The sequence below is a fragment of the Bombina bombina genome, chromosome 2, assembly GCF_027579735.1.
Source record: "Bombina bombina isolate aBomBom1 chromosome 2, aBomBom1.pri, whole genome shotgun sequence".
In the NCBI taxonomy this organism is placed as follows: domain Eukaryota; kingdom Metazoa; phylum Chordata; class Amphibia; order Anura; family Bombinatoridae; genus Bombina; species Bombina bombina.
This window is the reverse complement of record NC_069500.1, coordinates 810127405-810155165: the sequence shown is the minus strand read 5'-3', so window position 1 is coordinate 810155165 and position 27761 is coordinate 810127405. Positions and strand designations below refer to the sequence as shown.

The 27761-nt window shown below is 33.2% G+C and overlaps 1 protein-coding gene across 1 annotated transcript in view; it reads right to left on the bottom strand.

Moving 5' to 3' along the window:
• Nucleotides 1-25913, bottom strand: part of TMPRSS9 (transmembrane serine protease 9) — a 163272-nt gene extending 137359 nt beyond the window's left edge. Inside the window, exon 1 of the mRNA XM_053703026.1 lies at nt 25772-25913. Within this exon, the coding sequence (XP_053559001.1) occupies nt 25772-25913 (142 nt within the window). The remainder of the gene's footprint in view (nt 1-25771) is intronic.
• Between the last annotated feature and the right edge of the window lie 1848 nt (nt 25914-27761).

The following is a 27761-nucleotide window of genomic DNA, read 5'->3' as shown; positions in this document are numbered from 1 at the left end:
TTCATATCCCTTTAACATAACACCCCAAAGTTTAAAAGTGTCAAATGTTCTAATTATGCAGAGCACTTTATATTATTTATGTTCTGCACTTTACCTAGGACAAGGAAGTTGGATTTAAAAAACATAAAGACAGGAGGACATAAGGAAATTATAATAATAAAACATTCTAGAGACTTTAATTATTGCTTCTGTATGTACCTTTAAATATCATCATTAGTCTTACTCTGATGATAAGTTTTGTCATCAACTTTGTTATCACTCAATGTATGGTGTATTAGTTCTGAAAGAGCAGAGGAAGAGTGCCCTTGCACATGTGCGTTTTGTTTCGTTCCAAATCGAAATTCGGCCAAATTCGCCGAATTCGAAGATTCGAATTTCCGAATTACCCTAGCAACGAAACTAAACTAATCCGCATGCATTTGTAACGAATAAATCTGAATTAGTTTGGATTTATTCGTTACATTCGAATGGCCATGGACTGATCACAATTCAGTATAAAAATGAAATTTAGTGAGATAGAACAGTGAAATAATTCCGTTTGTGTAATTTGGAACCATCTGAATCAACATAACACATATCGAACTTCCGAATTTACAAATCGAATACGAAATGAATACATCCAAATTTATTTGAATCCGAATGAAGTCGAAACGAATACATTCGAATGTATCCGAATTCGAATCGATCTGAATCGAAATTTGAAAAAATCCAAATAGTCCGAAACATACCGAAACAAATTTTTCCACTGCGCACTCAAATATATATATACAAACATACACATATATATACTGTGTGTATATATATATATATATATATATATATATATATATATATATATATATATATACATACACAAGGGGTGGAAGAATATAATTATAGTTTTCTAGTCAGGGGTTAAAAGCTACTAGCCCAGAGGGAAAAGGTTACTGGCCCACTCAATGTAAAAGATAGGAAAAAGTTGCTTGTCCACTGCAATTTCTAAGTCGGGACTAGTGGACCACTGTAATATATATATACATACATGCTCACACACATATATATATATATATATATATATATATATATATATATATATATATAGCGATTTTTTCTACTTTGGGGACATGATTGTTCTAGGATATTGATACTGGCAGAACATTTGATAAAGATGTCATAATGACATCGAAACGTTATGGATGTATTTGCTTTTGATATGAATTAAAAAATTGTTTTCTCTAAAGACCAGTGAGTGCCTTCTTGCAAACGAGGAACATATATATATATATATATACACACACACATATATATATATATACATACACACACACACACACATATATATATATATATATATATATATATATATACACAGTATATAAATATAAAAGATGACAGCACTCACAATGGGACTATATGTAATTATAAAGCAGATAAAGTGCTAGCAGTCACAGACATAATACAAAAATATACCATATAAAGAAGGGCTCATGCTATTAATACAAAAAGCCAAAGCGTGACCCAGGCTGCACATAAAAACTGTTTATTAAATGTTTAAAACAGCGGAAGACAAGTACAGTGAAGATTATCCACTAGAGATAACTCTCTGTGAGTAGTATAAATATTAAGCAGAATACACTATAATCAAATCTATCAGCATTGACAAATAAAATATCTAATGTTAACACGAACAAATTCACATGCTTATGTGTATTATTCAAAGGAAAAAGGACACAGTGGCCCCTAGTTATCAAGCTGTCAACCTCAAATACACTGGAATTCCGCAGCGTTTTTGTGGCGAGGCTGATTCGCCTTAGTTATCAAAGGCTAGAGACCAGCAAAAGTAGAATTTAGTGACGTAAGCTTCGATCTGCCGGACTCAGTCCGACACAGATCGATTCTTACGTCACTCCAGATGTTCCGCACACAAGTTCGGCACAATCTGACTACTTTTGCTACTTATCAAAAAACTAGCAGGTACGCTCGGCCCTTTTCCAGCCCAGCGTACCTGGTTTTCAACCCGCCGCCCTGGAGGCGGCGAATCACATAGGAATCAATGGGAGTCTGACCATAGCGAAAGTTCATGTTCGCTGCTGCCCGACATCCCATTGATTCCTATGGGAGATGTCTGCACCTAACACCCTAACATGTACCCCGAGTCTAAACACCCCTAATCTGTCCCCCCCCTACACCGCCGAAAATAAATAAATGTATTACAGCCTAAACTGCCGCTCCCGGAGCCCTCTGCCACTATAATAAACTGATTAACCCCTAAACCGCTGCTCCCAGACCCCGCCGCCACTATAATAAATATGTTAACCCCTAAACCACAGCTCCCGGACCCCGCCGCCACATACATAATACCTATTAACCCCTATCCTGCCCCCTATACCGCCGCCACTATAATAAAATTATTAACCCCTAAACCTAAGTCTAACCCTAACCCTAACACCCCCCTAACTTAAATATTAATTAAATAAATCTAAATAAATATTACTCTTATTAACTAAATTAATCCTATTTAAAACTAAATACTTACCTTTAAAATAAACCCTAATATAGCTACAATATAAATAATAATTATATTGTAGCTATTTTAGGATTTATTTTTATTTTACAGGCAACTTTCAATTTATTCTAACTAGGTACAATAGCTATTAAATAGTTATTAACTATTTAATAGCTTACCTAGCTAAAAGAAACTGAAATTTACCTGTAAAATAAAAACTAACCTAAGTTACAATTACACCTAACACTACACTATACTTAAATAAATTATTCCTATTTAAAACTAAATACTTACCTGTAAAATAAACCCTAAGATAGCTACAATGTAATTAATAATTACATTGTAGCTATTTTAGGGTTTATATTTATTTTACATGTAACTTTGTATTTATTTTAGCTAGTTAGAATAGTTATTAAATAGTTAACTATTTAATAACTACCTAGCTAAAAGAAATACAAAACTACCTGTAAAATAAATCCTAACCTAAGTTACAATTAAACCTAACACTACACTATCATTAAATTAATTAAATAAGTTACCTACAAATAACTACAATTAAATACAATTAAATAAACTAACTAAAGTACAAAAAATAAAAAAAGCTAAGTTACAAAAAATAAAAAAAATAAGTTACAAAAAATAAAAAAAATAAGTTACAAACATTTCAAAAATATTACAATTTTAAGCTACTTACACCTAATCTAAGCCCCCTAATAAAATAACAAAGCCCCCGAAAATAAAAAAATGCCCTACCCTATTCTACATTAAAAAGTTAATAGCTCTATTACCTTACCAGCCCTTAAAAGGGCCTTTTGCGGGGCATGCCCCAAAGAAAACAGCTCTTTTGCCTGTAAAATAAAAATACAACCCCCCCCCCCAACATTAAAACCCACCACCCACATACCCCTACTCTAACCCAAACCCCCCTTAAATAAACCTAACACTACCCCCCTGAAGATCATCCTACCTTTAGCCGTCTCCTCTTCTGTTCCATCAGTGGTCGGCTGGCTGAAGACGGCTAAAGGTAGGATGATCTTCATGGGGTAGTGTTAGGTTTATTTAAGGGGGGTTTGGGTTAGATCAGGGGTGTGTGGGTGGTGGGTTTTAATGTTGGGGGGGTTGTATTTTTATTTTACAGGCAAAATAGCTGATTTCTTTGGGGCATGCCCCGCAAAAGGCCCTTTTAAGGGCTGGTAAGGTAATAGAGCTATTAACTTTTTAATGTAGAATAGGGTAGGGCATTTTTTTTATTTTGGGGGGCTTTGTTATTTTATTAGGGGGCTTAGATTAGGTGTAATTAGCTTAAAATTGTTGTAATATTTTTTAAATGTTTGTAACTTATGTTTTTTATTTTTTGTAACTTAGCTTTTTTATTTTTTGTACTTTAGTTAGTTTATGTAATTGTATTTAATTGTAGTTATTTGTAGGTAATTTATTTAATTAATTTAATGATAGTGTAGTATTAGGTTTAATTGTAACTTAGGTTAGGATTTATTTTACAGATAATTTTGTATTTCTTTTAGCTAGGTAGTTATTAAATAGTTAATAACTATTTAATAACTATTCTAACTAGCTAAAATAAATACAAAGTTACCTGTAAAATAAATATAAATCCTAAAATAGCTACAATGTAATTATTAATTACATTGTAGCTATCTTAGGGTTTGTATTTAGTTTTAAATAGGAATAATTTATTTAATGATAGTGTAGTGTTAGGTGTAATTGTAACTTAGGTTAGTTTTTATTTTACAGGTAAATTTCTCTTTATTTTAACTAGGTAGGTATTAAATAGTTAATAACTATTTAATAGCTATTGTACCTAGTTAAAATAAATTGAAAGTTGCCTGTAAAATAAAAATAAATGCTAAGATAGCTACAATATAATTATTATTTATATTGTAGCTATATTAGGGTTTATTTTAAAGGTAAGTATTTAGTTTTAAATAGGATTAATTTAGTTAATAAGAGTAATATTTATTTAGATTTAAGTTAGGGAGGTGTTAGGGTTAGGGTTAGGTTTAGGGGTTAATATTTTTATTATAGTGGTGGCGGTGTAGGGGGGCAGGATAGGGGTTAATAAATGTATTATAGGTTGCAGCGGTGTAGGGGGGGGGGATAGGGGTTAATAAGTTTAATATAGGTGGCGGCGGGGTCCGGGAGCGGCGGTTTAGGGGCTAAACAATTTATTTAGTTGCGGCGGGGTCCGGGATCGGCAGGATAGGGGTTAATAAATTTATTATAGGTGGCAGCGGTATAGGGGGGGCAGGATAGGGGTTACTTGGTATAATGTAGGTGGCGGTGGGCTCCGGGAGCAGCGGTTTAGGGGTAAATACATTTATTATAGTTGCGGCGGTGTCCGGGAGCGGCGGTTTAGGGGTTACTAACTTTATTTAGTTGCAGGGGGCTCCGGGGGCGCCGGTATAGGGGGTAGAACAGTGAAGTTTGTGGGTGCTTAGTGACAGGCTAGCAATAAATCTGGGAAAAAGCCGAAGAGCAGTGAGATCGGATGAGTGATAACTATCACTATGCTTTTTGACAGCTTTATTGATAACTTCAGGTCCACGGCGGCGATGGTAGGCGAGCTTAGGCGGACGTATTGGGGCCGGCAAAGGCAGGTAAGTAGACACGTTGATAACTAGAGGCCAGTGTCTCTGATGAAAAGAGGGCACTTAGTGCTATTGCACCCCCTACTAATGATACTTTCCAAAGATCCACAAAGCAGCAGAAAGTTCCTGCGGCTAATTGAGCACTTAGTGCAGGTGCTCAAATCACTTAGCCAAGGTTAGATGAAATGCAACAGTCCAGCACTGGTAAACCCAGGAAGGATTCACTCACGGATCCAGAGCTATTCAACGTGCAGACCGGTCACTTCGGTATTGAACCCTTTATGCTGGTTTGAGCTGCCGTACATAAGCTACTGATCCGAACTTTTACATGGAGTGCCGACTGCACTATGCTGATAGTTTCCACAAGATTGCGTTACTTTCTGAACTGGGATTTTAGGCTCACTTCCAACCTCTTGTATTAGCAGATCCAGGCCGCCAACAACTTTCCCAAAGGTACTGGGGAGCACGGTACACAGCAAACCAACTTTCACTCACACAGGTGAGCTCTCCACTGCAAACTGATGACACGTTTTACTCCTCCCCTTGTGGGCTTGCACGGGGTTTGTCATTGACACACCTTACTTAAATAGCATGTCACTGGGTCTATTACAACCTAATTTATTAAAGGCAAACATAGTTGCAATTATATCATACTTATTGCCTAAATTTGAGCATGGCATAAACTACACATTTATTTACAAGATATTTACAGAAATTAACAGAGGAGAAACTTAGTTGATGGTTAATCCACTGTTTGATTTAAAACACATGATTTACATCCGTGAAAAATGTTTTAGTTTTCTTCAGACTACTGCAATACACACATTTCCCACAGGGGTGGCTTCCCACTCTAGGCTGTGCAGCTGTTAACCAATTCTTTGCAGGGGTTCCCTTTTCATATTCACTATGAACCAGGCTATGCCTTAGGCTTAATGCACTTTTTGCTGTAAGGAGTGCGTAGTCTGGGATGATTCCATCAAGGGAGCTATCTGCCTGAAGGATATGCCAATTGTTCTTGAGGATGGATCTAATCTTTCCCCAATGGCTATTAACTTTAGTAATAATCCTTACTGGACTTTCATCTACCTTTTGTTTTCCTTTAAACAGGAGATCCTGCCTAGAGCTTTTCCTGGCTCTTATCCATGCTTGTTTAATCTGCCTATTCGAGTATCCCCTCGCTAGATGCCATCTCCTCCGCTTGCCTTCAAAGGATGCCTCTGTGGAACAGTTCCTTTTGAGTCTCAGGAACTGTCCCATAGGGATGCCATCCTTTAACACTTACGGATAATGGCTATTAGCATGCAGCAAATTATTTGTTGCTGTGGCTTTGCTGTATACCTCTGTGCTTAAAGGGACATAAAAACAAAAATGTTCTCTCATGATTAAGATTGAGAATACCATTTTAAACAACTTTCTAGTTTACTTATATTTTCTAATCTGTTTCATTCTCTTGATATAATTTGTTGAAGGAGCAGCAATGCACTAATGGTTTCTAAATGAACACATGGGTGAGCCAATCACAATCTATCTATCTATCTATCTATCTATCTATCTATATATATGTATATATATATATATATATATATATATACCGCCACCAACAGCTAGAACCTAGGTTCTCTGCTGCCCATGAACTTGCTTAGATAAACCTTTCAGCAAAGAATAACAATAGAAGAAAGCAAATAAAATAATAGAAGTAAATTGGAAAGTCGTTTAAAATTGTATTCTCTATCTGAATCATGAAAGAAAACGTTTGGGTTTCATGTCCCTTTAAGCCAGTTTTGTGCTTTTAAATCAATGATCCAAAAAAGAAGTTTTTACTTTGTTAACCTCATACGTTAGACAAATATTTAGAGAATTCTTATTTAAAAGATCAACAAACATAGTGACCTCTTCAACACTGCCTTCCCATAGTATAAAGACATTGCCAACATATCTGTATTTCTGCTGCTTTTTGGATCTTTGGAAAGTATCATTAGTAGGATGTGCAATAGCATTAAGTGCCCTTTTTTCATCAGAGACTTTGGCCTCTATTTATCAAGACTTTCTTGCATTCAACGGCACCAATATGCTCGCCTTAGATCGCCTAACATCGCCGCCGCGGACCTGAATACGTTCTCCAAAATTATCAAAAAAGCTGTCAAAAAGCCGCGCACCAAGTACGGAGCGATGAGCAGCGGACTGCTGATAACTAACAGTCATCGATTTCGCTGCTCTTTGGATTTTTCACAGCTTTCTTGCTATACTGTCACTAAGCACCCACACTATACTAAACTGTTTTACCCCCTAAACCGCCGCTCCGGGAGACCCCCACAACTAAATAAAGTTATTAACCCCTAAACCGCCGCAACTCTAATAAATGTATTAACCCCTAAACTGCCGCTCACGGCCCCCGCCGCAAATAAATAAAGTGTTTAACCCCTAAACCGCCACTCCGGGACCCCGCCACCACCTAAATTATACCTATTAACCCCTAATCTGCCGCCTCCTATAGCGCCGCCACCTACATAAAGTTATTAACCCCTATCCTGCTGATCCCGAACCCCGCCGCAACTAAATAAATTGTTTAACCCCTAAACTGCTGCTTTCGGGGCCCACCGCCACCTACATTATATTTATTAACCCCTAATCTGCCCCCCCTACACTGCCGCCACTATAATAAACATATTAACCCCTAAACCTAACACCCATTAACTTATATAAATTATATAACTTATATAAACTTATTATAAATTAACTTATAAACACCCATTAAATATAATTTAAATAACTCTAAATAAATATTTCTATAATTAACTAAATAATTCCTATTTAAAACTAAATACTTACCTATAAAATAAACCCTAAGTTAGATACATACAATATAACTAATAGTTGCATTGTATCTAACTTAGGGTTTATTTTTATTTTACAGGCAACTTTGTATTTATTTTAACTAGATAGAATAGTTATTAAATAGTTATTAACTATTTAATAGCTACCTAGCTAAAATAAAGACAAATTTACCTGTAAAATAAAACCTAACCTACGTTACAATTACACCTAACACTACACTATAATTAAATTAATTAAATAAATTAACTACAATTAAATAACATTAAATACAATGAAATAAAATTAACTAAAGTACAAAACCCCCACACTAAATTACAGAAAATAATAAAATAATTACAAGAATTTTAAACTAATTACACCTAATCTAACCCCCCTAATAAAATAAAAAAGCCCCCCAAAATAAAAAAAAGCCCTGCCCTATACTAAATTACAAATAGCCCTTAAAAGGGCCTTTTGCGGGGCATTGCCCCAAAGTAATCAGCTCTTTTACCTGTAAAAAAAATTACAATACCCCCCCAACATTACAACCCACCACCCACACACCCAACCCTATTCTAAAACCCACCCAAACCCCCCTTAAAAAACTTAACACTAACCCCTTGAAGATCTCCCTACCTTGAGACGTCTTCACTCAACCGGGCCTAAGTTCTCAATGAAGATGGGCGAAGTCTTCATCCAACTGGGCAGAAGAGGTCCTCCAGATGGGCAGAAGTCTTCATCCAGATGGCATTTTCTATCTTCATCCATCTGACGAGGAGAGGCTCCATCTTGAAGAAATCCGACGCGGAGCATCCATCCAGACCGACGACTACCCAACGAATAACAGTTCCTTTAAATGACGTCATCCAAGATGGCGTCCCTTGAATTACGATTGGCTGATAGAATTCTATCAGCCAATCAGAATTAAGGTAGGAAAAATCCTATTGGCTGATGCAATCAGCCAATAGGATTGAGCTCACATTCTATTGGCTGATTGGAACAGCCAATAGAATGCAAGCTCAATCCTATTGGCTGATTGGATTAGCCAATAGGATTGAACTTCAATCCTATTGGCTGATTGCATCAGCCAGTAGGATTTTTCCTACCTTAATTCCGATTGGCTGATAGAATTCTATCAGCCAATCGGAATTCAAGGGACGCCATCTTGGATGACGTCATTTAAAGGAATATTCATTCTTTGGGTAGTCGTCGGTCTGGATGGATGCTCTGCGTCGGATGTCTTCAAGATGGAGCCGCTCCTCGTCGGATGGATGAAGATAGAAGATGCCGTCTGGATGAAGACTTCTGCCCGTCTGGAGGACCTCTTCTGCCCGGTTGGATGAAGACTTCGCCTGACTTCGTTGAGGACTTAGGCCCGGTTGGGTGAAGACGTCTCAAGGTAGGGTGATCTTCAAGGGGTTAGTGTTAGGTTTTTTTAAGAGGGGTTTGGGCAGGTTTTAGAGTAGGGTTGGGTATGTGGGTGGTGGGTTGTAATATTGGGGGGGGTATTGTAAAATTTTTTACAGGTAAAAGAGCTGATTGCTTTGGGGCAATGCCCCGCAAAAAGCCCTTTAAGGGCTATTTGTAATTTAGTATAGGGTAGGGCTTTTTTTATTTTAGGGGGCTTTTTTAATGTATTAGGGGGATTAGATTAGGTGTAATTAGTTTAAAATTCTTGTAATTATTTTTTTATTTTCTGTAATTTAGTGTTTGTTTTTTTGTACTTTAGTTAATTTTATTTAATTGTATTTAATTTTATTTAATTGTAGTTAATTTATTTAATTATTTTAATTATAGTGTAGTGTTAGGTGTAATTGTAACTTAGGTTAGGTTTTATTTTACAGGTACTTTTGTATTTATTTTAGCTAGGTAGCTATTAAATAGTTAATAACTATTTAATAACTACTGTACCTAGTTAAAATAAATACAAAGTTGCCTGTAAAATAAAAATAAACCCTAAGATAGCTACAATGTAACTATTAGTTATATTGTAGCTATCTAAGGGTTTATTTTATAGGTAAGTATTTAGTTTTAAATAGGAATTATTTAGTTAATTATAGGAATATTTATTTAGAGTTATTTAAATTATATTTAACTTAGTGGGTGTTAGGTTTAGGGTTAGACTTAGGTTTAGGGGTTAATAACTTTATTATAGTGGCAGCGGTGTAGGGGGGGCAGATTAGGGGTTAATAAATATAATGTAGGTGGCGGTGGGCTCCGGGAGCGGCAGTTTAGGGGTTAAACAATTAGTTGCGGCGGGGTCCGGGATCGGCAGGATAGGGGTTAATAACTTTATGTAGGTGGCGGCAGTATAGGGGCGGCAGATTAGGGGTTAAAGGGTATAATGTAGGTGGTGGCGGGGTCCGGGAGCGGCGGTTTAGGGGTTAAACACTTTATTTATTTGCGGCGGGGTCCATGAGCGTCAGTTTATGGGTTAATACATTTATTAGATGAGCTTTCGCTGCTGTCAGACTCCAGGGCGGTGGATTGAAAGCCAGGTACGCTGGGCCAGAAAAGTGCCGAGCGTACCTGCTAGTTCTTTGATAACTTCCAAAAGTAGTCAGATTGTGCGTTCGGAACATCTGTAGTGACGTAAGCATCGATCTGTGTTGGACTGAGTCCGACGGATCGCATGATACGTCACTATATTCTACTTTTGCCGGTCTGTAGGGTTTGATAACTACAGCGAATCAGGCTCGCCACCATTTGGGGTTGACAGCTTGATAAATAGAGGCCTTTGTGTCCTTTTTCCTTTGAATAATACACATAAGCATGTGAATTTGTTCATGTTGGCATTAGATATTTTATTTGTAAATGCTGATAGATTTGATTATAGTGTATTCTGCTTAATATTTATACTACTCACAGTGAGTTATCTCTAGTGGATAATCTATTCTTCACTGTACTTGTCTTCTGCTGTTTTAAACATTTAAAGTGAAGGTCAATTTTTTCTGCTCTCAATACATAATCTCAAAGCTTATGTTATAAACATGAAAGTCGCTAACTTTATATGTCTAAATTATGATTCCTTTTAGAATAAAATTAATATATAATGTACCTTCGTTATCACCCGTTGCTCCTCCCATACATCACTTCCTTATTAGGATCCTCTGACGCCGCTTTGTTTATTCCAAGCGGACTACGCTCGTGCACCCTTGTTTTGATTTTCAGAGCGCATGCGTATATTTAGCTTAATAGCGCATGCGTTTCTTTCACGGCTGTAAGTCTGTATGCAATTGGCCAAAGAAATAGTATATTTCATTTGTTGCTCAAGTCTGTCAGTGACTCACTCGCAAGATAGGTCTGGACACTACAAAACGTTATATAATATTTCTCAAAACTTTATAAAGGGTCAGTTTAGTAATTCGAAGTTAGATTTATACATACTAAATATTAACGATATCTTTGTGCATCTTGTTATTTTATCCATCCTTTTTGGCAATAACATATATACATATAATCAAATCATATAATATTTTAATCATTGATTTGAAATCGAAAGTATTATCTAGTAATGCCAGTATAAATTTTACTTCATCAAGAGCTTATTTATGGATTTTGTCATTATAGATTTGTCTTTAGATATTCATGCTTCTAAAGTACATCGATATCGCTTTTGATTCTATAATTTAATAATCTCAAAATCAATAAAATCTTAATTTTTCAATTATATTGTACTTTTTTTGTTTTATATACTTTTAAGAATATGTATGTTATATATGTTTTTAACCCGATTGTACACATTTTCCTATATATATAATTTTTTTCAAATATTTATATCACATTCCTATTTCTGTTCTATTTTCTTTATTTTAATTAAATGGTCTATATCATTAATTGATTTCTATAACTAGGTTGAATGCATAGCTTACATCTCATGTATATGATTTCAGAAAATAAATAGACACAGAATTTATAACCAAAGTCTTTTTATATGTATATCTTCATTATTAACAAAACAATTTTTACAAAAAAGTTAATGATTGCATTCTTAATGTATTACAAAAAGATTATGCATTAAAAAAATTAATTTAATATAAAATCAATTTTTTTTAAAACTAATTAAAAAAATTCACATGAAAGCACTTATTTCTTCATTTTGTATCTGCTATAGACATGAATTAATATACTATTCAAAATAACTCAAAATCAAATAAAGTATGTAAAAATGTGTAATCAAATTTATTGCTGTCATATAAAACATTTTGTCTTTTTATTTTTCAAGACTCTTATCTACCTGATTTATTATGTTATGCACAATCAAAAGTGTTTGTAATACACTATTTTGAAATTCTTTAGTGATTTTGGAGTCAATCTTTGGACATACTATATCTACATGAATTATTACACACATTGTCACATACATACACTCCATACACACACACACACGAACATACCTGCATAAATACACGCTCTGTCACATACACACACATAATTTCCTAAATGTAGACACATTCACATACATACACACTCACATACACATACACACACACAGAAAATACAATCATCAAAACACACCCTGTAACATACACACATATATACACAAACACACACACATGCATAAATACACAAACAGTCACATACACAAACACACATATATGCATAGATACACTCATAGTCAGATAGCTACATAATTACAAAGACACATCCACACACATATATATTCATAGATACACATATTAAAATACATACACACAAACAGAAACACATAAACACACAGTCACATACATACACATGCACACATAATTGCATAAATACAAAAAAACGCACATACATACATCTATACACCTAAATAAACCCACCTAAATTTATGCATAAATAAAATCACACAGTAAAATACTTACACAAATACAACGATATACACACAATTACACACACATATATTAATCAATACAAACATAGTGACATATAAATACACACCACGTTAAAAAAATCTATAAAAAATTTTATAGAAATTCTAATACATACACAAATACACACACACATATACACACACACTCACATACAATCTCAAATATATGCACATATTTACACTAAGTAACATACATACAGGAATTACACACAAACATAAAGACACATACAGACAGATATGAATAGATACAAATAGTGACATAAACACATACACACACATAGACCGATATATTTATAAATAAACACATTGACATACATAGAAAATAATAAACTAAACATACATATATACATAAATATACAGACAGTTACACAAATAGATACATACACTGACAGATATCAATAAATGCACACATACACACATAGACTGATATATTAATAAAAACACAAATTCTTAAATAAAAAAAACATAAGCACACACATACACACATATATCAATAAAGTGACACATTCACATACACACACACACACACACACACAAATAGATACACACAGTCACATACATACACACATACACTCTTATATAAAAATATATATATTAATAAAAAACATTCACATACATACAAACATAAAAACACATACATACAAAAATAAAAAATACACAACACATACTCAGATACATATACATATACACAAAAACATAAATCAATAAATACATACATTCACATACACACACACACAGATTTGAATAGATACACACATTCGCATACATATAAACATACACACACATATAAAGATATATAAATAAATACACACATTCACATATATATACACACATACACACCCATGCATAGACATACCAATAAATAGACATACTCACACACACACACACAGATATCATGAAATGCACACAGTCACCTAAAGTAACATACAAATAGATAAACACACAGTCACATACATTCACACATAAACACACATGTATAAAGATCTCTAAATAGAAACACAAATCCACATACATACAGACATAACAACACATACATACGAATAAATAAACATACTTAGAAACATAAACACACACATATATGAATAAATACACCAATTCACATACACACATACAAATAGATAAACACAGTCACATACATACACACATATACACAACTAAAAATATATAGAAATACACACATACAAACACATGCGAATAAATACACATAATCACATACATACACACAAATATAGCGATCAATACACACATTTTCAGACACACACACACACAGACATACATACGAATAGATACATAAAAGTCACATACATAAATAAATACACACAAATATATTACGATATATAAATAAATCCACAAAATCACATACCTACACACAGACACACACATACGACTAAATACACACAGTCACATACATACCCACATACACATAACTTAATAAATTAACAGTAAATCACAAACATATACAAATACACATACACACTTACACACACAAACAAAAAATAAAAGTGACATACATATACACATACACATGTACACATATATGCATAATTTAATTCAAATTTCAATACATATACATACATACACACACCAAAACACACTCATCCATGAATAAGTACACACACAGTCACATATATACACAGTCACATACACACACACAAACATAAATGAATCAATATACACACCGTCAAATACATGAACACTTATTTACACACACACATGATTGTAAAAAATTCATAATTAATATATATAAAAAAAAAGATATTTTTAAAATGAACCAACACTATCACATTAACCTTTATGAATGTGTCTTTGAATATATTTGTGGTTATTATATATACTAAATGGATTATAAAATAAACTTGAACATGAATACAGGGGCGTATTAAGGCATAGGCCAACGAGGCCGGTGCCTAGGGCAGCAGATTTTTAAGGGGCAGCAGAATTTTGAGTCCCTAGGGCCACTCTACTAAACTCAGGGCCGGGTGGCTAAATAAACCAGGGCCCGGCTATTGCTATCCTATGGGATTGTATGTGGGTGCGCATGACGTGGTGACAGTGGAGGCGGAGCTCACTTGCGCAGCCTAGCCTGGACTGAGAGGGAATGCGGTATTCTTCCTGGCTCCACCGCGTGATTGAGACTCACACAGACTACACAGTGCAGTGTGCACTACACCGTGACCACTGTGAAACAGCATATGCCTTTCTCCCTTCAATACATCTTCATTAGGCATTAAAATACTTAAATGGATTAGTCACTAAATACTTGTACATTTACTGTTTGTCTATCTGTCATACATGCAAAGAATAAGTATTTATTGCTGAATCTATACAACCATGTGACTTAAAACACAACTGAAAATATGTTGTATGCATTTAATACATTCAGAAACAATACAAGTATATACTTTATTATGATTGTATCATGTGACTTTATCCCCTAGGATACAATGCCTAAACCTATCATAACTACTGTTGTATTTTTTAAGTACTTTTAAAGGCCAGTTTGTATATTCATTACATATTTATCCAAGCAGATATTTTGCTTAAATAACTGTCAATCACCAAAGAAGATGTTTAAGGTTAAACAACTACCTACTGACAAACTATCATACAGTGAAGGATATTTTTTTCTGATATAAACACTTTACTCATCTGACTTGCAAAATAATGTCTTTATATATATATATATATATATATATATATATATATATATATGTGTGTGTGTGTGTGTGTGTGTGTGTGTGTGACCAGAGTGAATGCAAGCCCTGGTGAACATCTACTTAAAAAGACATTATTTTTTTAAAATTTTTACACCCTGCCCCAAAAATATAATGTCTAAAAAAAGGTCTTAAACCTGGGGTGGGGTGGGGGGTGGGGCAGCAGAATTTTGAGTGCCTAGGGCAGCACAAAACCTAAATACGCCCCTGCATGAATAGTAATACACACATTCGAAGTTAAATATATATTTTTAATTTTATATAATTAATATGAAATATATATATATATATATATATATTAATATTTAGAAGTAATAAAAACATTTAGATTTGTAATTTTATTTACTCTATATGTCTATATATTTTTTTATTAACATTTTTCAAATTAATTAATATTATTTTTTAAAAATATTAATAAATATATTTTAAATTTATATTTCAGATAGATAATCAAAATGCCTGACTGTATTGTCGTTGGATGTGGTAGTTCAACTCGAAGAGGAAGGTGTCAATTGGACATTAGTTTTCATGTTTTTCCAAAAACGCATGAAAAAATTAGAATTTGGTTGAAGCAAACCAATCAGTATACCATCGAACAATTGGAACCAATGGTACAACGAATTTATGAAACCAATAGAACAATAAAATACCGTATGTGTTCCAAACATTTCAGACCAGACTGCTATTACACCCACGGTGTCAATAAAAAATTGAAGCCAGATGCAACGCCAACAGTATTCCCATCTCGAGTAACTCATTATTCATCAACACCCTCAACTTCTGCTCCAGATGCATCTGGATCTGCTTTAACTTTCGCAGAAACAACTCCATCAACATCATCAGCTTTTTTGATTGAAAAGCAACCAAGAATTTATGTATGTGACGCTTGCGGGCAAAGGTGTAACATAACTAAGAATGATGCCTCTACTAATACAGAGATTATAGAAAAAATTGACAACTCAACCACATTTAATACGTTACATGGAACACTAACTACTAGTGTACAAACAGGTAAAATTATTAAAACACTAAATAAAAATACAACAACCACAGATATGTTTAAAAAAAAGGATCAATACACTTGGACTATGGGGGATATGTCTACCGATAATTCAATCGAAAGTAGTTTGGCATTTCAAAATCAAGAATTAACTGTCAATCAAAACATTAATAGTCAAAGTTCTGATCCTATTCTACCTATACAATTGGATAATCAAGATGTTGAAAATTTAAATTTTGAACCATTAGAAGTACTGCCAGTAGTATCAGAAACAACTCTTCAAGAAGTTTCAAATATCTCATTGATTGAAGCAGAATCTGAAACAGATGCAATGTCCGTGGATGAAGAAACAGAAACTTTTGAAAAGGATCCAACTTACTTACCAGAGACTACGGAGGAAACAATTGATGAATTTTCTGTCATTGAGGAATTTAGTAATGAAAAATTAGTTCATGAACCTAAATATATTGTTTTCGAACAATGCCTGGACAAATTGTTGAAATTGATACCATGCCGTTCAATTGAAAATTGTGAGGCACCAATGATGACAATTGATAAACGATTGGTTGGAACAATGTTAATAGTTACTGGCGAGTGTGAAGCAGGCCACAATTCTGAACTTTGGTCAAGCCAACCTACTATTGGTCAAAAACCGGTTGGTAACATACTAGCATGTTCCTCCTTACTGTTTACTGGCAATCAGTATGAAAAAATTAAAGATTATTTTCAATACTTCGGAATATGTTTTTTATCAAAACAAACATATTTTACATATCAAAATCTATACCTATTTCCCACAATAGACAATTTCTGGAAAGCAGAATGTGCCGAAAACTTGAGAAATTATAGTGGACGTGGTATTGCAGTAACAGGAGACGGTCAGTGTGATAGCCCGGGTCATTCGGCTAAATACTGTACATATACAGTAATGGAGGATCAATCAAAAAAAATTTTACATGTCGAAATAGTTCAAGTTACTGAGGCTACTTCATCAGTGGCCATGGAAGCAAAAGCATTTCGTAGGGCAATGAATCACATGCTAAATGACGGATTCCTTCCAGTGATGGTTGCTACAGACAGACATGTAAGCATTAGAAAGATACTACGGGAGGAATACAAGAATATAAATCATCAATTCGACATCTGGCATTACAGTAAAAGCCTTAAAAAAAAAATCTTAAATGTCAGCAAGAAAAAGACTTGTAAAGAATTAGCCAAATGGGTGACCTCTTTATCCAATCATTTATGGGCATGTAGTGTATCATGCAATGGAGATGTAGAAATGATGGAGCGGATGTGGAAATCCTGCCTTTATCATGTTCTGAATATTCATTCATGGGTGGAGAATGGAATGGAATACAAATGCCATCATGGACAATTGGTAGTCGAGGGAGAGAGACCAAGGAAATGGCTGACCAAACAATCTGAGGCATTTCATGAACTCCAAAAGATTATATTGAATGAACAAATGCTGAAAGATTTAAAACACCTAAACTTGTTTAGCCATACCGGTAAACTGGAAGTCTTCCATAGCTTTGTTTTGAAATACCGTCCAAAACGAATACATTTCAAAATGGATGCTATGGAAGCAAGAACCAAATTGGCAGCCATAGCTAATAACAAAAACACAGAACGTGTACAATCAACTGTGAAATTCCCAACCCCAACAAGTGGAAGTTATGGAGATTTGAAATTCAATACATACTTTCCAAAAAGTAAAAAAGAGTGGTTAGTCAGACCAGTCTATGAAGACATGGATTTGTTGCACATACATGAGATGAACACAGAGGTTCTAAAATTAGCAGAAGGAACATCTGATCATTCTTGGAAATCAAAAAACAAGGATTTGCCAACGAACATTGCATCCACCCCAAGACCGGATAAAAAACAACTGATAGCAAAGCATATATCTCGATTTGGCAAAAATAAATAATTTTTGCATTAGTTGATTTTTCTAATAATTTAAAAATTTAATATGTTCTTTATTTTTAAAATCTATGTATATTCAGTTTTTGATATATAAACAATCATTAGTAAATATTAATAGTAAATAGAAGTTTAAAAACTTTATAATTTTTATTATAAAAGTATTAAAGTGTTTTACCTTACTGATATTGAGTTTATTGAGTTTTAGACATCCATATATACACATACATACTAGAATTCAAAAATAAAATTCAAAGGGACAGTCTAGTCAAAAATCTACTTTCATTATTCAAATAGGGCATGCAATTTTCAACAACTTTCACATTTACTTCTATTATCTAATTTGATCTTTTTCTTCAATATCCTTTTTTGAATAAATAGCTATGTACATGTGTGAGCAAATCACACAAGGCCTTTATGTGCAGCAAGCAATCAGCAGCTAATTGGCATATCTAGAATTGTTTTCCAGCAAGTGATATCAAGATAATATAGTGTCAATAACTATTGTTAAGGGACACCATGATTAAATATTGTCATGACCTTGAACGTCCACTACATTTTTTTGTTTCAAAAACCACTAAAAAACAGAATCTATATGTATTTTTAAACAATGTTAATTTACGGTATGCTTATGAGGAAGATTATAATTGAGTCTGAAGATTCAAGTATTTGCTAATATTTATTTTGCATTAATAAATATATACGAGTAAATTAATTTTATTTTGAAATAAATTTGTAGATGGGATGACAACAGAGAGAGATGTCAACAATACCATTATTTTTCGAAAAAAATTGACTGCGTTCACAGAAATTAGACTCAAGAATAACCAAAAGAACATTATTTTTATGAATGTGATGTAACTCATGTAGAAGCTTGAAAGATAAAATTAAACTTATACTTTTTTTCAAAATTTTATTTAAATAGAAATAAACAAATGCAATCAAATAATAAGGATATAACCTTCTTTTTTTTGTTTTTTAATAAAAAAATTAGAGTGAAAGAACAGTAAACATTCATTAATAATGTCGATAAAACAATTATAAGAATGAAACAATGTAACAGGTTTCAATAATAAATGTTATTCACTAATAACATAGTTTAACGAAAATTCCAAAAAAATTATAATCTTCAATATTTAAATCTGTATAATATTAAAAAAATAAAAAAACTAATCCAGGATCATTTCACTTGCTGGGCCATCATCCTCTGGATAATGGAAACCAACATAAATATTGTCTGGTGCAGGGTAATGTTCACGGATACTGTTAACGATGCACGAAGGAATAGGTTTACGGTTCTTTGGCCCAAGTTCACCATTTATCCAGGTTGAAAAACATCTATACGAAAGTTTTCGATATGCCCTGTATTTTAAAAAAAAAAAAATATTAATCAATTTTAATAAATAAAAAACATTGTTATACAATAGGATTATAAATTTAAACTATTTTAAAAAAATTAGAATAATAAATAGATTGAGCGTTGAGTTAATGACATTGAATTTTATTAATTTATAAAATATATTGAAATGATCAAAATATGTAAAATAATGTACTTTATTATCGACCAAAATAATAATAAATTTAATTACCTTTGAGTCATGGCTTCTTTGGCCTGTGATCGCATAGGAAGAAAACTCCGAGTGATTTCTGTGATCCTGTTAAGAAAACCTTGATCAAGTTCATTGATATGTTTCTGGGCATCGCAAATGCAAGCTTTGCCTTCTGGGATGTGGGACATGATTTCCTCATTTTCCCTGCAGCAAAAGCTTTCGATTACAGTAGGCATTAGCTTACAATTCCCACAAAAACACCATGTCAAACTCTCCAATCTTTGTAAATCCTCAGAGCTATTGGATTCTTGAGTGTCCGCATTGCTCTCACTATTGTCCTGGTTGGATAGATCATCAACTACAGGATCCCACAGGTGACTATTAGAAACATCAATGTTTGCATTTTCGGCATTTCGTTGAGATATCAAAGTTTGCATCTTTGGAATAAGAAGAAATAAAAAAAAAAATTAAAAAAAATATATATATTTTATTAATCAAAGAAATTATAAAATTAATATATAATTTTAATAGTTTAAATTTGAAAAAGTAAGATTTATTATTTTTAATATCTTGAATTGTAAATACATATGATTTTAAAATAAATTATATTGATAACATATTTATATTATAAATATATATATCTATATATCTATTTATATATACATATATTTTGCTATTTATATTTAGATATTTATATATCGTTATATTTATATATATATATATATATATATATATATATATATATATATATATATATATATACATATACATATATATATTTATATATTTTTGTATACCGGTGGCCATCGTTTAGCAAAGGTTCATTTTGCACTGTATAAAACTAATGAATTTATTAAAACTCATGTTAGTGCTCTTAAAAAGCATTGAGATGCAGTGTGTCAAGGTATATGTAAGGTTAATAAATATATATACTTTAATTATATATTTTACGGTTAATAAATATATCTATTTATTCAGATGTTTGGCTGGTCAGTAGAAAAAGATTAATTTCATTCAGAAAGACATTACCCCTGACACTAAAACATCTGCTCTAATCAACTTATAGTTTGAGACAGGATGAGTCATAAAAGGTTATTTAAGAGGATAGATTGTCAGATAGGTGACACCACACAGTATATGTAGACGAGGTGTCTGGAATACCCTCTTGAAGATGGTCAAAATCATAGGGAAACAGTTTTTATGCACATAGGTGTTAGTTATCCGTAAACCTCAAATACACGTCGTCATTGCTAGCGAAAGACAAAATATGTTGTAGTGTGACTTTTACAACTACTCGTGGATTGACCCTAAGCTATGTGGGTGGGGCAGTAATAAGCAAAACTATACATTTATTTTTAAAAATTTAATTTATGGGCTTTCTAAATAGATCATCTAATAAACATTTATGAAAATAATAAAATGAGTGTATAATGTACCTTATACGTGAAGTCACTCTTAAAAAGATAAATTAAATGAAAAATGCACACTCATTGTGTACCTCATTGACATATCTTGCACAGATTCCTTTGATGCTTTGGAAACAATGTACTCAGACATTTTCTATGTTGAAAGCAAGTATTAACACTTGTCTAGATTTGTAAATGTTTTACACACACATTTTTTTAAATACTGAAATTATTATTTTATAAATTTATATATATAGATATTGAGCTTACCATATCTTGAACCTCTTCTGTGCTCATTTCCATTAGAGTTCTTCTTCTCTGTGTAGCTTCATTTGCAGACATGTCTATGAAATAATAAAATACTTTAAATAAAATTAATAATATCCTGAAAAAATAATAATATATAAAGACATATTATATTTAAAGGGACACTCAATCAGAATTAAACTTTCATGATTCAAATACAGCATTTAATTATAACCAACTGTACTATTGACTTTTATTAAAACAAATAAGCACAGTCTATTATATTCCCAATTTTTGATTCACCGGATCCTAAGGAGCATGTTAAAAAATTAAATTTATGTAGACTATCCTTTGTTAATATATCAATCAACAATGGATTTAGATTAAATGTAACAGTGAAGACAATATATTTTAGTTTGAAAAAGAAACATAATACGTTGGCTATAAATTCAACAGTTTGATACTACAAACAAACTTATATTAATAGATTTTGGTGTATTCTGGTAGCATAATACAAAAATATATATATAGATTATTTTATTATATGTTTGAGAAATATTGGTTTTGAAAATGGGCAGCGTCGAAATAATTACCTACTAATATAGAATAGCAATACATTAATATATCCTTTGTGTACTACTCTACTTAAATTCTAGATTTAGCCTATACATATGAAAATATATTCTTAAGATAAAAATTAACATAATAATAATGGTTAGATGTTATTATGTATGCATTATAACTTAATATATATTTTTGGATCGATTTTTATAAATTTTTTATGTTGCTTATCGATCTATCTATCTATCTATCTATCTATCTATCTATATATATATATATATATATATATATATATATATATATTATTTTTGATATATAGATATGTGATTAAAGTTTTATATCAAAATCTGCTGCAGAATAATGGGGACATGGTAGTATTGATTGCATAATAAATTCATACATAATTAGTAACCCTTTATCCTGTAATATAAGATGTAGAATTTAAGTATGCTAAAAGTATGTTTGAAAAATGCAAAGCGTAATAATGGTTACCTGTTAGTACGGTACCATAAAAAATTAATATATACTTTTTGAACGATAACTATATCATGTTATTGGTTAAATATATGTATGAGAAAATTTTGAAGTGCAGCTTCATAATGGTGACATGTTATGGGTTGCATAATAAAAAAATATATTAATTTGGATCAACACTTTTAATATGCTGAATGTAGCATATATATATATATTTCACAAACAGAACTTTGGTGCAAGGTTTGCAGAGTAATCAGGATGAAATGTTAGTATGTATGAAAGAATAACTTACTATATATATGTATGTATTATAAAAATCGTTTTCTGTTATGTGCATCTTTAAACATTATTCATATGAAAATGCTGTAATGCATTGAAAAAATTCATTATTGCAATGCCGTTTGAAACGTTTGCCCTTTACTACATTTATTAAAGAAATGTACATACCGCTTACGTTACAAGTAATTCATTCTTGCAATGCCTTTTGTAAGTTTTGCACTTGACTAAATTTAATCGAAAAAGGTATGTATCGATTATATACCAATTATAAACAAATATAAATTTTTGGATCCATTAACATATGCAGCTGGATGTAGCGTATTTAAGTAAAAAATGAAATAATATTTAGGATACATAATAACTAATTGATATGTTAGTCCCAGTTGAGAATAAAAAAATAATGACATAAACAATAATAGATAGATTGTAAGGTTGCCCAAATCGTTAGTTATCTGCTCTGCCTCTTCAATCGTACCTGTTGTTAGGTATAACACAGGTAATTGCCGAGGATGCGAGCGAGCGATGCTGTGGATTACAAGTGTCAATAATTCTGGGAGCGTACAACGCATGCTCGTAACATGGACGAGCATGCCGATGATAACGCGATATTTACTTACACGCATGCGCGGAAGCTCTCAATGACGAAAATGAAAAGGGGCAGGACGCCACGGGGGAAGACAATAGATTGGAATTAAACTCTGTCAATCAATAGAGGGTCGATGACAGGCGGAATATACCGCATAAACGGAGCGCATTCAAGTGAACAAATTTAATACTTTTGATTTCATTTACAAAGTATTTGATGAATGAACATCATTATTGATTTTTAAAAACATATTAGAAACTGATAAGCAGAACCGCAGACTTGACCTTCACTTTAAAAAACAGTTTTTATGTGCAGCCTGGGTCACGCTTTGGCGTTTTGTATTAATAACATGAGCCATTCTATATATGGTATATTATTGTATATATATATATATATATATATATATATATATATATATATATATATATATATATATATATATATATATATACACACACACAATATTCATACATACACACACACATATATATATATATATACTGTATATATATATATATATATGCAGTGTATATATATATATATATATATATATATAAAATGACCAAATATTTGGCTTTTACTTTTCAATATCCAAACTCCCCCCGCTATTTGCCTTTTTTGGAGGAGCCAATCTGGGCTTTAGTTAGCAGACAATCAGGCTAGCCACTTTTACAACGTTAGTATAAAGTGCATTTATTTGAATTTGTTATCTGATAAAGCCAATTAGGGACATATATGTAGCAGAGTTGGCCTTGATAAGTCATCAGAGTGCATTTCAAGTTCTGAGTATTAGAAACTGCTCAATTTTCAGAGCTAAATTACATGAAAAGTAGACAAAATAAATAATGAAAAATATTGCAAAGTTGTTTAATTATGCATAAGTAAACATTTTATATACAAATTTCAAGGCGTTTACTGTCCATTTTAAGATGAGCTGTGAGTGAGACATTTATAGAGCCATAATGTAGAGACCCCCATGTGATATATATGTATATCTAAATATACTCTATATATATATATATATATATATATATATATATATATATATATATATATATATCTCAAGTACCATATGTGAAAAAAGAGGTATTTTAAAGTCACGTTGTGTAAAGTTGCCTAAAAAAAATATTAAATAAGCCATTTAAGACTGCATCAAATGCTGGAATGTTTTCCCAAACTGATAATAAACTTCTCTGACTACACCCACATGTATTGTGTGTCTCCCCAGCTGTGTGTGTTCCACCCACAGTTGCAATAACTCTCCTCAATTCCCCTTAGCAATTCCTTCTCTATTTAAAGGGATATTAAATGGACATGATACCCAAATGTTGTACTAGAAAGTGATGCAACATAGCTGTAAAAATCTGAGTAGAAAATATAACCTAATATCTCTATGTAATAAAGTAAGATATTTACTTTGCCTCCCTCTCTCCTGCCTCTCTCCCCTTCAATCCATCCTGAAAGCATCTGACAGGCTAATCCATCTCTCTCGACGCTCTATTTCTGCTGCACCTCTCTGTGAGTCCATTCACTGGCTCCCCATTCACAGCAGAATTAATTTAAAATTCTCACTCTGACCTACCAATGCAGCCCCCACCTGTCCTCACTCATCAACAAATATACTCCAGCCCATCCCCTAAGATCCAACAATGACCTGCTCCTTGCATCCTCTACCATCACCTCCTCTCATGGTAGACTACAGGACTTCTCTCGTGCGGCACCAACCCTCTGGAACTCACTTCCTCGAGCTGTCAGACTTTCCCCTAACCTCTCCTCCTTTAAACGTTCCCTAAAGACCTTTTTGTTCAGGGAAGCCTATCACCCATCTCACTAACAAATGAATTTCACTTGCCTAATAGTTGCCCTCATCTATCTCTTTACTAATATCATTCACACCTTTGCAGTCCCCACTTCCTGTTCCCATCCTCCTACCCATCTAGATTGTAAGTTCCCACGGGAACAGGGCTCTCAATTCCCCCTGTATTTGTCTGTAAAATTTTGTCTTTTATTGTATTGTTTCTCCGTTTGTACCCATGGGCAGTGCTGCGGAATCTCTCTTAAACACAGAATATCATGGGAAATTTGATAATAGAAGTAAACTGGATACTTATTATTTTTGGGTTTCATATCCCTTTAAAGCTCTTCTCACAATATTTAGGATGTCATAAAAAATTGCAGCTGGCTATAGTTTAATTGACCCTGCATCATACACAATAGAAAGGACAGTTCCTCAGCAGGACTAAAGCTACAGCATATAGTGAAAATGACTTACTTATTAATACACCTGTAGCAATGCTGATGACAATGGCTCCAATGAGTACAGAGGTTACTGTCCATCTACAACATGCTGTACCTACATACTTTATCTTGTGAAAGTCCAATGCGGTCCTTGAATCCACATCTTTTTCTGCCATATTAAGAGGGGGCCTGCAAAAGGGGAGGGGGAGGTAGAGAGTGATACTAATCACTTCTTTATATTCTCATCCATCACCTTCATTTAAACAGATATTCTATAAACATAAAATTCTATATTTCATTCCAGCATTTCATATTAAACATATTACCTCATTTAACAATTTGCATCAGGGATAAATTCAGTCAAACCTTTCCTCTTGTGCCAGTCCAATTAAAGAAAAAACTGGTAAGCCAATCAGAAGCAAGCAAGTATAAACTCCAATGATTGGCCTACATCTCATCTGGAGAAAGTGGCTATCTAGAAATGCAACTTTGCTACATGTTTAACCCTTTTGAAGAAGTTAATTTTTCAAAAAGAAAGGAATTTGTTTAAAAATAAAATGATCTAACAAAATAGGACATTTTATTTCTTTCATGTAATTGGCAAGAGTCCATGAGCTAGTGACGTATGGGATATACGATCCTACCAGGGGGGCCAATTTTCCCAAACCTCAAAATGCCTATAAATACACCCTTCACCACACCCACAATTCAGTTTTACAAACTTTTCCTCCTATGGAGGTGGTGAAGTAAGTTTGTGCTTGATTTTTATGATTTCTTCTGTGATAAGCGCTTCTAAACATTCTGAAGCCCAATTCCTCTCAGAGTACAGTGTTTGTCAGAGGGACCTGAAGAGAGTATCGCTTATTGATTTTATGGTTTCCCTCGCAGGAAATCTTTTCAAGGGTTCTCTGTTATCAGTCGTAGGGATTCATCTCCTACCTACCTTTTCAGATCAACGATATACTCCTATATACCATTACCTCTGCTGATAGTTTTCAGTATTGGTTTGGCTATCTGCTATATGTGGATGGGTGTCTTTCGGTAAGTATGTATCATTATTTAAGACACTCTCAGCTATGGTTTGGCGCTTTATGTATTATTATAAAGTTTTAAATATATGTATTTTACTTATATTTGCCATGAGTCAGGTCTATGTGTATTTCCCTTTGCAGTATGGCAGTTTTGTTATGGGAATCATGTTTTAGGAAATTTGTCTTACCTGGGGTATAGTCTTTTTTCCAAATTTCACTTGTTTTTTTCTTTTAAAACTTGCGGGCAAATTAGGCTCGCGAGGGCGCAAAATGCTGCTGTTTATTGTGTCATTCTTGGCATGGGAATTTTTTGGCGTGAATGTGCGTCTGTAATGACGCAAGTTCGTCATTTCCTGCGTCTTAGTTGATGCCAGGTTGTTTGGCGCGAAATTGTGTTTGCTATGACGCGAGTTGCGTCATTTCCGGATGTTTGTTTGCACCAAAAAAAAATTCTACTTACTTTTGCGCCATGCGTTATACTTGCCGCCAAAAATGTTTTGTTTTATTTTACCCCACTTCCTATATGCTTCTTGCCTTATTTATGCTCAGAGGGCTATGCTATTTGCTTTTTTGACAATTTTAGCATTTGCATTTTTTCCCATTCCTGAAACTGAAATTTTAGTTTTTCTTTTACATTTTACAAGATGTCGCAATCTGATCCTGTATCAGAAGCTGCTGTAGGAACCATGCTGCCTGAACACAGTTCTACGAAAGCTAAGTATATCTGTTGTAAGCTAGTGGAGATTATGGGGGATATTTATCAAGCCGTTAACCGCAAATACGCCGGAATTCCGCAGCGTAATTGTTGCGAGCTTGATCCGACCTAGTTATCAAAGCCTAGAGACTGTCAAAATTTTAAATCTGTGATGTAACATACGATCTGCCGGTCTCAATCCGACGCAGATCGATGCTTATGTCATTACAGATGTTCCGAATACACATTCGGCTCTATTTGACACTTTTTCAAAGTTATCAAATAGTTAACAGGTACGC